At 30.7% G+C, this 13,331-nt stretch overlaps 1 protein-coding gene and 1 pseudogene across 1 annotated transcript; both read right to left on the bottom strand.

The window, feature by feature from the left end:
* Positions 1–222: 222 nt before the first annotated feature.
* LOC18041678 (probable aldo-keto reductase 1) lies at positions 223–2,660 on the bottom strand. The gene is made up of 7 exons (XM_006432887.2): positions 2,469–2,660; positions 2,215–2,382; positions 1,719–1,922; positions 1,392–1,564; positions 1,098–1,194; positions 789–942; positions 223–661 (listed from the first exon to the last, which is right to left on the bottom strand). Exons 1-7 carry the CDS (start codon positions 2,526–2,528, stop codon positions 480–482), a joined length of 1,038 nt encoding a protein of 345 aa, XP_006432950.1. The 5' UTR covers positions 2,529–2,660; the 3' UTR covers positions 223–479.
* A 1,019-nt stretch (positions 2,661–3,679) lies between these two features.
* LOC112098131 lies at positions 3,680–13,242 on the bottom strand (annotated as a pseudogene).
* Between the last annotated feature and the right edge of the window lie 89 nt (positions 13,243–13,331).

The raw sequence follows: 13,331 nt of genomic DNA, 5'->3' as shown, positions 1-13,331 counted from the left end.
TGGAAAAAAAAAAACGGCAGTTATTTTCCCATTTCCTTTCGCATTGTAACTTGAATATAATTTTGCTTCAGTACTAATCAAGTGTTTCATCTACAAACACCATAATTTGCCTGCGAATCAACATGTATCTGTGCTAGGATGAAGCAAATGCAGGCAAATTGTTTCCATAAAAAATTTGGATATTTGCAATCTTCAATTTCAAAGAAAGAGTGTCGGCAAAAATTTATCAAGTTGCACCTTAACAAAGCTCACACATATTCTCATTTCACAAATCGGGCACACTACATTTACATATATATAGTACATCATAATGATCAAAATTTTACTCATGAAATTGTTCAGCATGAAATCATGTAGCAATAGCTTGTAAACATATTTTGACATTTATCTGCCTTTATTTGTGTAAAATATGACATCCCCAGTTCCCAACCCCGAGTGATGATATGGGCAGCATCCAGCAAATATTTTAAGTTCAAACCTCAACAGTCTCTTGGAGGTGTGGTTGCAAAATTCCACGATGTTTTGTCAAGAGCATCTGGGTATCTGTCTCCTGCAACCTCTTCTGTGGGTACGGCATCAGAAATTTCTTTCAGATCCTCTTTTGTAAGTTTTATTGTCAAGGAGCCAATATTGTCGTCCAGGTTCTTAATCTTAGTTGTCCCTGATGCTCGAAACAAATTAGCAGTAAACATCAATACAGGTAATATTATCTTGATCAGCTCAGTTTTAACTCTATATATTTCTTCAAGTCAACACATGAATCATGAACTCAAAGGATAGAATCTTACCGGGAATAGGTACGACATCCTCCCCCTGCGCGAGAACCCATGCCAGTGCTAATTGAGCAGAAGTGCATTTGTACTTTTTGGCAAGGTTCTCTATGCGAAAATAAATACTCTTGTTTCTGTCCAGGTTCTCTCCGTTGAACCGAGGAAAAAATTTCTTATAAAACAGATAAATGCATAACTTTAATAAGCTTTACCACGTGTAGAACATTAGTGTTAAATGAAACCGGAAATTTCATGTAGTTTCTTAAGCACATCTATATTCTACTGTGTTATGAAACAAAATGACACAGATATCGATGAAAAACATACCAAAAAGCTATCTAAAGGCACACTTTCCACAACAGCTTTACCACCGAAAAATCCACGACCAAGAGGACAGTATGGAACTATTCCAATGCCAAGCTCCCTGCACACTTCAATGTATCAGGATGGCAGATATGGTCATACATAATAGAATATACTTCCTCTGAAAATGTAATCTATCCTATTCAAGTAATTAATTTATGAAATGCTATATCCTCAGACACTAGATATAAAAATTAAAATTTTAGATAGGAACAATAAATAGGTCCTTAAACACTCTTCACCGCTAGTCGAACAAACCTGCAAAGTGGTACTATCTCATTCTCAATGTCACGAGCCCAAAGGGACCATTCCAGTTGTACAGCTGTGATGGGATGAACAGCATGTGCTCTCCTAATTGTATCTGGGCTAGCCTCAGATAATCCTATGTACTTGATTTTACCCTCTTCCACCAGCTTTTTCATTTCGCCAATCTATAATGTGACAAAGAATTGACAAATATAGTTTTGAACACATTCAATCAACATGGATCCCATTACTACTGATACAAGCAGAACCTAAATATCATAATTGGGGTCAAAACTTTTCAATTCAGATAGTTAGCTTGAAAAAGAAAGAATCACTCACGGTTTCCTCTATGGGAACTGATGTGTCCACTCTATGTTGATAGTACAGATCAATATATTCCACATCAAGGCGCCTCAAACTAGCTTCACAACACGAGCGCACATACTCAGGGGTACCCTTCACGATCACAGAAGTAAATCCCAATTCTACAAACCCAAACTTTGTGGCCACTTGTATGTTTTCTCTAGGTAACTCCTTCAAGGCCTGAAAGGAGAGAGTTTCTTTTCCAATAAATTCAGAAAATTTCAACAATGATTTCCATCCTAAGGTATCCTCAATAATGTCAAAAACTAACTATTCACCAATTCCTTAAACAAAAATATTTCATTAGGAGTGTGATTCCTTAGTTACCAGTAAAATTATTTGAAGCATAGCAGCTATCATACTCTTTAGGTTACCGCTTGATGTAGATGTGAATTGTAATTAAATTGATCAAATATAAGAAGAGCTTAATTAAGAGAATTCTAACACAAGAGTCAAGAGTCAAGACCCTAACCTTTCCAAGAAGAATTTCATTAGTATATGGTCCATATTTATCAGCAGTGTCAAAGAAAGTGATTCCTTTACTGAAAGCATGCTTTATTATTGAGATGCCATCCTCTTCAGAGAGTGGAGAATTATAGCCGCCACTGAGGCTCATGCATCCAAACCCCAGCTTTGAAACCTGTAAAAGCAAAAGACACAATCAAAGAAATCAAACGATCAGGATTAAAGAAAAAAGGGAAAAGAAAATTAGAAATGGGTAGTTACCTCAAGGCCTTGGGTTCCAAGTTTCACTCTTGGAACTTGGAGTTTCTTATCTTCTGCCATACTTGCAGCTAGAATTTCGGTTTCTTTGTTTTAGTATTCTTTCAATAAGTAGTTAAGTGACTTGAGCTTGAGCTGAAAGAAGCAAAAAGGAATGTGGCAAGGATGTGAAGGATGTGAAGACAGGTGTACGCTAAGCTGGAACTGTTGTAGTGTTCTGTGCAAACAATTCTCTTTTTTTTTTTTTCCCTCATTTTACCATCATGAATCATGATTGCTTAATTTAGTGTAATTTGAAACAAGTGCAAACTATTTTACGATTTGACGAAATATCCCTTGTACATTGCAAAATCTCAGGCGTTAACCCCTAATAAAATTATGTGACATGACACTTCTAGTTTTTATTTTCTCTTACTGATCAATTTTACAATAAATTTGTGTTAAACTTTTTTCAGAAGTGCGTATGATAACGCATTGCATCAATCCCACCGAAAACGTTCTCTATTTGCGAAATTACGTACTTGTCACATTTGTGGGTGAATTTAGCCTCATGATGTTACTCTTACGCCTGCGAAAGATGAAATTGCCGTGTCTTTGTATCTTCTTTGATTGTGAAATTATACTAAATTCACAGTAGAGCAATCCGAACCACGATACCCCTATACACAATAGTTGAACTGAGTTTGAATATCTTATGTTTTAACAAAGTGACTAGCATTCTGTTGTTGATTTAAGTTACAGCTTGTTTCGTATTCAATTCTCTGTTGCCGTATTGCCTGATCATGATACATAACAAATAAAATCAAGGCTTTAAAATTTTCCGAACAGTATTTAAATTGTTAGTGCACTGATGTCAAATTAGTACCAAAAGGAGGCAAATAGGTACAAATCCATCTTTAGTTGGGTTCATTTGGGAGATCACTTGTTGGAAACAGCCTTGAGTTTGATACATTTGATTTATTAATTCATAATATTTCTGTAGCAACAAAACAAGCTGAAATCAAATACATAAAGCCACCCTGCATTCCCCCCATCATTTATTGAAACAAACTGTAGTAAGTTTCCCATAGCGTGACACGATCTCTCATTCTTTAATTTGCTTTTGTCACAAGAAAAGACGTTGGTGTTTTCTTCTTTTTTGTGCTTGCAGTTTTGCAAATTTTTTGACTCATTTAATACATCACTTAGTGTTGCTTAAGCTAATTAATTAGCTCTTACATAAATTGGAAGGATAAAAAAAAATATCTTTTCATTATTCTGTCCCCTTCTAACTCATTGCTGGGAATCATAGAAAAAGTCCTCTAAATCTTCATTTGTGAGTTTCACTATTAATGAACCAATATTGTTGTCAACATTTTTAATCTTAGTTGTCCCTGTTAAAAAAAAAGCAAAAGATAAAAAATAAAAAAAAACTTTGCTTCAATATTGTTTTCAACTCATATGAATAAGAAAATTCAGAACTAAAATCTTTTTGTATGTTTATCATGATTTTAGTAAATCTACCCAAATATGTCCGTTGTGGATAATTTTACAGATTACGGGTTTGGTATCACACATTGAGACATGTATTGGGTTGCAGATAGGTTTGGTATATACTAAATATCTGACGGATACTCATGCACCCCCAATTTTTTTCAATTTTTTTTTAAAGTTTAACAATTTTGATATTTATTATAATTATTATATACAAATTAGTTTCATTATATAACATGGATTATTACATATTTATGGATTATTATATATTTATTAAAATATAAATATATTTGTATTGCTACTTTTAGGTATTAGTTTTTTATTCTTTTTAATTGAAAGCACTTTTGCAATTTGATGAACTTGTGTATTTCATACTTAAATTTGAGAATTGTTATTGGATTTGTGTTTTTTTTTGGGGACTGATATTGAAATTTTAATTTTTCATTTATATTAATTAAATTTAGAATTAATTATTTTATATAAAATTTTAGGTTATTGTTATAAATTTATATATTGAGTTATATAATTTAAAATTTTAAGTTTATTAAAAGTATCTTCTAAAATTTATGATTTTAAATGTGGGAATCATAGGGTCGCGGGTTTGGTATTTGTCAAAACTCGCAGCGGGCGGGTTATCTTATAAAATTAAAACCACAACGACTTATTGGTGGGTTTGATAATTTAAATTTTGTGCAGGGTGCGGTTTTAGTAATGGCAAACCCACAGTCGGCAATTCCCATTGCCATCTCTCTCTCTCCCTCTCTCTCTCTCTCTCTCTATATATATATATATAAAAGCAAAGAAAGGTAATAACTCACCAGGAATTGGTGCTACATTATCTTCTTGATGAAGAATCCAAACAAGTGTAAGTTTTGCAGCGTTGCATTCATGCTTTTTGGCTAACTTTTCCATACACGAATATAAGATCTTGTTTTTGTCAATGTTCTCTCTTGTAACCCTAGGATGCCAATCATGTTTTTGTCAATGCTCTCTCCTGTAAACATAGGATGCCAATCATGTTTCTGTCAATGTTCTCTCCTTTAAACCTAGGATGCCAATCATGCCATATCTTAGGGAAAAATTGGCCATCAGTTAATCAATTCAAAATTACTCTCAGAATTAACAAGAGCATAATGGCAAATGGACTTTACGGAAGGAGCTCAAATTTATTCCTCTTCTTCTTGTGTTCTCTGATACTGGCTCAAGCCTTACAATGAGAGGCAAGGAGCTAAAATTTATAAGGAAATAGTCATTGTTTGATTTGGAAAAAGATAAAGAACATAAAGAAGACAATAGAAAATTTCAGTCAAATCCCCTGAAAAAATATCAATTTAGAAAATAAATAGTTTCTTAAAATAATTTGATAAAAGCGCAGCTAAGCAAGCAAAATGGTATTAGAGTCAAGTTTTAGTTTAATTTTGAAATATCAAGGTATATTGACAGGAAACCAGTGACATATATTCTGATGGTTAACCAAATGAGAATTATATCAGCCTATACTATCGATATAACAAGCCACTTACCTAATTATTTTAAAATCAAGGATAAAAATGGATGAAACAATCATCTATTTTATAAATAATTATCTAATGATAGATAATAATACTATCAAGGATAATGTAACTATACACAAACAATATTATTCATTGGATCAAAATGATTTAGATATCAAACAGTTAGAACAACTATACCTTTTACGTGTTCATGAATTTAGGGTTGGAGAACTCATAATAATTAGAAATAGAAATCTAAAGATAAATCCTATTCTACTAAGTAAAGTTAGAGAAGAAATTTCTAGAGATAAGTTTTCATGGAAACAATGAAATATCACTTATGTTGAATATCTTGTGATAGATTATAATAGACAATTATCTATTAAACAAAGATATGAATATAATTGGAATAATAAGAGTATCAGGTGTAAATATCCTTTTTAATATGTTAATTGGATATTAAGATTCATTAATGTATAAATTATGTCTTATATATAATAGATTAGAAAAGGACAATACTAACAGGGATATAAGAAATATCTTATGTCATAAATATTTTATTGAATCTAATGAATTATTAGAAAGATGGTACAATTAATAAAGAGTAATGATACAGCCACAAATTCTTGTACAAACTTATTTTGTACAAACTGACGTGGCATTAATTCATTGGTTGAATGAAAATATAAAATAGTAAAAACAAATCATGTGGGCCAAGTGATATTTAATTCAACCAATCTTATCATGCCACATCAGTTTGTACAAAATAAGTTTGTACAAGAGTTTGTGGCTATATCATTACTCATTAATAAATTGCCAGGACCATTAATAATTTCTCAAAGTATAGAAACTAGTGGGTTCCCACCTTTTAGTTATAGACATAGAGGATTTACATACGGAAGATTTCAATAATTTAATTTAGTAAATGATCCTCATATGTAGGGAAATAATTAGTTAAACTGGATTTCTCTTTATTTATTAAATAAATGAGGAAACCCAAATTTATCCATGAATAATATTGAAAGTGCAAATGAAATGCTTGAGGTAAAATTTTTTAATGATGAAAATTTAAAGTAAATAAAAAAATTACGAGATCAAATAAGTAAAGAATTTGATCAAGTGAAACCATTGATAAAAGACTTCAACATTGAAGATCAAGATAAGTTAAAACAATAAATCATCAATGTCATGATTAGAAATTCAATAGATGTAAGATTAACTAAGATAGAAATTCAATTAAATAAGATTTAAACAATTATTGAGCAACTTGGTAATAAGTTTGCAATAAATATAAATGGAAAGTTACAAAAAGATTGAAGTACAAAAGATTAATAACAATGTGAAAAAATTATTTATGGTAATTCAAGAATAAAATAAATTTTTACAAGATACTATAATTTACTATAATGAAAAGAAAAATAATGAAATTCAATCAATATCAAGACCAATGTTTAATAAAATAAATGAAAATAAAAAATTAATAAGTCTAAGAATGTTAAATGAGAATACAGACAATTGATTAAAAGAATTATTTGATCCAAAACTATCTAATAAAGACGAAGAAGATGTATTTATAAATTTACAAGATGTTGAAAATAGAATAGAACATCTAAAGATGAATGAGTCAAAACCAAGAATTTTTTAACAAGGTTAGATTTAGTCTGTGTAAAGATAGAGATAAAACAATAACCTCGTGGGTTAAATTCATGAAAATTGCTCCTACATTTCATAAGATTGACAGAAATAATAGTATAGAATTCCTTAAAACTTTGTTTATAGGAATAATAGCACAATATTTTATGGGATTAAAGGATACTAGTAAGCATAGCATATTATATGGAGAAAATAATAATCCAAACGAAAATCCAGGCCAAATCTTAAATAGATTTGAAAATGAAATAAGAAAAGAATTTTGAGGAGAAGATTGAGAAGCTAATTTTCAACAAGAAGTAAAGAGAAAAAGGATGAAAAATTTAAAGAAGCTAACAAGGTTTGAAGTATGTGATTTATGCTATTTAAGGCATACACATGTAGGTTCGAAAAATTATGTTATAAAATGTGAGTTTGATAATGATGAAAATGTAGTAGGATATTATAATGATTTATATTTTAAAAAAAAATCAAACCTGTTGATACAGGATTTTGAGTCTGTTCGTTCGCGATCAAGATCTCTCTTCAACACTAGAATTTGTAATGGTGGGGGATAACTTCACGCTGCTCCTGTTGGACGAGCAGAACTATGAGGCTCGTCGCTTTTCCTCTGTGAATTTCTGCACACATAGAAACTGGTCAGAGAACGCTGGGGGTTTTCCCAGTGTAAACCATTCGACACTCAAGTCAGCAATCCAGGCTTACTGTGGAAAAATCTTGTCACTAATCTTGTGGCTCTGTAATAATTTCTCAAACACTAGAAAAATCCTAAAAACTTCCCCAGGTCTCCCAATAAAAACATACTCCCCCAATCCTTTTAGGTCAATTTTTAGTTTAAGTGTCTAACCTCTTTGCCTTTTGTGGAGGCCCCCTTTATAGCCCTTCTGAGAATTCAGTCACCATGACCCACGTTTTTCACTCTACCTTACTTCTCGATCGTGGATGCGAGGGTGTTGTGATCGTCGCTGAATGGGCTTCGTGCCTGGATTCCTGAAGAGTGGCACACGTTCTAACAACTGCCATAGATTGGGTCTTCTGGCCTTGGCCCCATTAGGAGATATCCTTGGTGTCTAGCAGAAAACTCCTCGATGTCAAACTGAAGACTTCTGCTCACGAACACTATATAGCTCCTCGCCCACGAGAAGGAAATCCTCGCTTGAGTGTAGCTGGTCGCATCGTTATATGCCCTAAACAAACCCATGGGGAACAAAATTATGCTAGAATATAAAGATAATACAAACACTGATATCTTATGAAATAAGATCAGGTTTGCTTGAAATAGGATAAATGAGTGGTGTGCTGAAATAAGGGATAGAAGACTTATGAAAAAGTAAAATTAAGGATTGTGTTGTTCTAAAATAGAAGATCCACCAAGATTTAGTTGTTCAAATAAAACCTCTAACATAGAAAGAAATTTAAAAAGAAGAAATTCTTTAAAATCAATAAAAAATATTACAAGAAAAATAAATATAATAAGAAATTCTTGAAAAGGAATAAATTCAAAAGAAAATCTAAAACCAACACATCTGAAAAATATAAATGTTGGTTATGCAATGAAGAAGGGCATTATACAAATGATTGTCCTTAAAGAAAAAAGTAAACATCAAAATGTTTGAGGATTTTAATGATTTAAAATTAATCACTGGTAGTGAAGATATTAATGATAAAGATTGAATATATTATCCATCTGATGAGAATTTGAATAGCTCAAACTAAAAATGAGTATATAGAAGAATTAGACAATAGAAAATTTTTATCAGGATGAAGAATTAGAAGAACAAGGTTCTTTTAATAGAGAATTAATTTTTGTAAAAAAAATACTTAAGATTAATAAAAAGGGATTGGAAACATCTACGCCTTTAGATAATAAGTTAGCTCAAGGAACTGCTAACATGATTAAATATATATATATATATATATATATATATTGTATTTTAGTGTCACTGTAAGAGAATAACCTATTGAAGTTAGGCATGCTAGAAGAAATAAAAATACACCTTTATTATTAAAATCTGATAGAAAAGATAAAATCAGTAAGATAAGATCTACTGAGACCCAAAATTGGATATGTTCATATTGGAAGAATCCAAATTATGATAAAAGCTCATTTTTTAAGGAGGAATAGATAGTCTAGTAAATTTATTTGTACTAGATATATATTAAAAACATGAACTCGTTGGAATTATACATGGAAATCTTAGTTATAAAAAATTAATATTTAAAATATACCCCAAATATTCTATAAGTCTCATAGACAAAAATATAAATAAGACATTAATCATATGTCATGATTTTAAATACTTTGATATAATGCATGAAGGATCTTATTCAGCTAGCATAACATATGCCATAGACTATGCATTGACAAATTCGGCTAACAGTGAAATGTTTGCCGATAAAAAATTTATTGAAATTGATAAACTATTTAATAAAGTTGGAAAAATACAATTTTCTAAGATTTTAAGGGAAATTGATATACCAGAAGAATGAGAAATGGATCTATGTAGTCAACCTACTCTAATTAAAGAAAGACTACTAAATGTATAGAATATTCTCCAGAGGGAAGAATTATTATAGGGAATAGGAGATCATTCTCTGTGCCTAAAAGAGATTGGATTTAAGTAGAATGCATAGTTTTCTTGGATGTAGCCATCTTGTGAAACCACCGTTTATGAAATACTAGCAACAGTTAGAAAAATAATCAAAATCTAAAATTAAGATTGAATATAACAATGGAAAGTCATGGCATGAGACTTTTGCTATCCTTGATACAGGAACTGCAAAATTTTATATAGATGTCAAAATGATTAAATATCTAGAAAGAAAGATTCTAGTTAAAATCCATACATATCTGGGACATAATGGATAAAGAAACTACTAAGTCAATATTGTAAGATACCACTAAGAATTAAAAGAATAGAATTTATCTTTCCTTTTTTATTAGAGCCTAATTATGAAATAGAAATAAGTTTTTTATTATCGGATGAACATTCTTAAAAATTTCTCTCCTTATTGTCAAACATAACGATTGAAGGGATTAAAAAAACATATCAAGTTATGTCTAATTCTTTTATAGTATATATATGAAAGTGATTATACCATATTATAAGCTAGAATGGTTCCATGCATTAATTGATATTGGTAGTTTAGCCAATTTTGAATTTATTCAAAATCTTATTTAAAACGTTATAAGCTTAACAAGACAAGAAATAAATGGTGAATAAATCACCTTAGGAAAATATAAAATTAAAACTTTAATACAAATAGAGGATTATATTCTAAGTATACCCATATCATGGTCCTATGATCATATGGGTGCAAATATACTTTTAGGAGTTAATTTCCTTCGTCAGTTCATTTACATAATGACTAACGAAACAATGACTCTTAAAACACTGTGTAATCATTCCATTACAACACTAAGGATTTGTAACCTGTTAGGCGAACAACTCAAAAATTATATTTTCAAAACAGCCAATGTGGTGATTACAATATAAAAATCAATCAAATCATTTTAGATTATGGAAAAATCTAAGAAAAACTTGATAAAAATTTTGTTGAAAACCTAATTCAATTATGGGAAATTGATAAAGCCTATGCCAAAATAGAATTAAAAGATCTAGATGTCATCATAAGAGTCAAATTATGAGATATGGGCAAGAGGATAGACTAGAGTTTGATAAATAAATTAAAGAGTTACTAGAACTCAAGTTTATTCAAGAATCTAAAAGTCTACATAGTAGCCAGCCTTTAAGGTTAGAAATCATGGAGAGATTACACGAGAAAAAGCTCGAACGGTTACAAAGAATTAAATAAATATACCAAATTTGATGGTTATTTTTTACCACATAAAGATACATTAGTTACTTCAGTAATTAATATGAATATATTTAACAAGTTTGATTACAAATATGGATTTTGGCAAATCAAACCTAAAGAAGAAAATATACCACTAACTGCCTTTAGTACACCACAAGGATATTATGAATGGATTGTGATGTCCCTCGAATTAAAAAAATGCACCACAAATATTTTAAAGAAGGATGGGTAAAATCTTCAAGGAGTTTCATAAATTCTACATTGTTTATGTAGATGATATTATAATATTTTCTAATAATAAAGTTGATCATATTAATAATCTTGTTTTTTTTGCTGAAAAATGCAAGAAACATGGAATATTATTTTCTAAAAGGAAAGGTGAGATAATGAAGTGTAAAATAAAATTTTTAAGATTAATACTAGATGAAATAAGAATTGAGATGCAACCTCATATTTTTTAAAACAAAATATTTATTTCCAAATAAATTAGAATCCAAAGAGCATATTTAAAGCTTTTTAGGATGTTTCAATTATGCTAAAGGTTTCATAGAAATCTTAGCTAAAGAAAGACAACCTTTACAAGGATTATTGAAAAAGAATAATACAAAATCTTGGGAAGATCTTCATACCAAGGTGGTAAAAAGGTTAAAAGAAAAATGAAAAAAACTTGCCAAGATTAGGATTTACTGCCACTAATGATAATTTAATTCTTGAAACTAATGCTTCATATGATCATTGGGCGTTGTATTGAAAATAGATCAAGAAAAGATTTGTAGATATATTTGTAGAGCATTTAAACCTGCAGAAAAGTTTGGATGTCTTACATCTTTAACAAACCAAATACATTGGTGATATTCTTAAAAAGGCTCTCATGTTGGATAGCAAGGGGTATAATACAATGATGAATATATTTGATAAATTGAAGAAAGACAGTGGTGCACCATTTGAAAATCCTTCTCTTTACAGGAGTATCATAGGCTCGTTGCAATATGTTACCTTAACAATGCATGATATTGCTTTTCTAGTGAATAAACTAAGCCAATTTCTTGTTGTCTCCATTGTCCTCCACTGGCAAGCTTGCAAAAGGGTCTTGCGTAATTTTCAAAGTACCTCTCTTTATGGTCTTCAGTTCTTCCATTCTGTTTCTCTCATTTTGAATGCTTATTTTGATGCGGATTAGAGATCAGACCCTAATTATCGAGGTCAGTTGGTGGTTATTGTATGTTTCTTGATACCAATATGGTTTCATGGTCATCAAATAAGCAATACATTGTCTTTAGATCCTCTGCAGGGTCTGAGTGTAAAGCTTTTGCACTTGCTACGTCAGAGATGCTTTCGATTACTTATTTGTTGCAAGGACTCAAGGTTTCTATACATAAATTTCCCACTTTGTATTGCGATAATAAAAGTGTTGAGGCATTGGCCTGCAATCCAAAATTTTATACACGCACAAATCACATTGAACTTGATCTTCACTTTATCTGTGATCATTTTGCTAAGCATGACCTCTCTATTGCTCATGTTTCCAGTTCTGATCAGTTGGTTGACATTCTTACCAAGCCTTTAGCTTATGAACAGTCTGCTTATTTACGCTACAAGTTTAATGTCCTTCCAAGACCTTAAAGCTTGAGGGGGAATATTAAGTATAATTGGTGAGCTTAGCTTATAGTTAGAGATAGTTAGATTGCTTATTGACATGGTTGTTGAGTCAACTTGAATCAGTTGAGTTTGTTATAGAGGTTGTTAGTTGTTAGTAGTGTGAGATTCCATTGTGTGCATGTATAGAATCTTCCAAATGTATATGTAAAAGCTTGTATCTTCTAGATTTGAATAAATCAATACAAATACAAAAATTTACAATTTCTCAAAGATTAATTTTGCTTTGAATTTTCATAGCAATTTTCTCACTGACCAAATAGCATTACAAAGTCGTATAAACTTTGATTATATGGAACATTAGTCTTTAATGAAACTAGAAAGCTCATGTTGTTTCTTAAGAACATATATATTGTACTGTGTTATGAAACAAAATGATGTGGACAAACATTGATGGAAAACATACCAAAAATCTATCTGAAGGCACACTTTTGACAATAGCTTTGCCACCAAAAAATCCATGACCAAGAGGAAAGTATGGAACTATTCCAATGCCAAGCTCCATGCACACTTTGATGTATCAGAAGGGCAGCCTTGTACGTATAGCGTTTACTTCCATTGAAAATATGATCTATTCTATGCATGCAATGAATTTACAAAATTCTATATCGATAGACATTAAATAAAAAATAGTAGATTGGAACGAATAAACAAAATATACTTCTATTGACAATCTTATCTATCATATTCAAGTAATTAATTTATGAAATGCTATATCCTTGGACAATGGATACAAAAATTAAAGTTTAAAAGGGAGTAGATAAATAGGTTCTTA

The sequence above is a fragment of the Citrus clementina genome, unplaced genomic scaffold (assembly GCF_000493195.1).
Source record: "Citrus clementina cultivar Clemenules unplaced genomic scaffold, Citrus_clementina_v1.0 scaffold_5, whole genome shotgun sequence".
Classification (NCBI taxonomy): Eukaryota; Viridiplantae; Streptophyta; class Magnoliopsida; order Sapindales; family Rutaceae; genus Citrus; species Citrus x clementina.
This window is presented reverse-complemented; position numbering and strand designations above follow the sequence as displayed.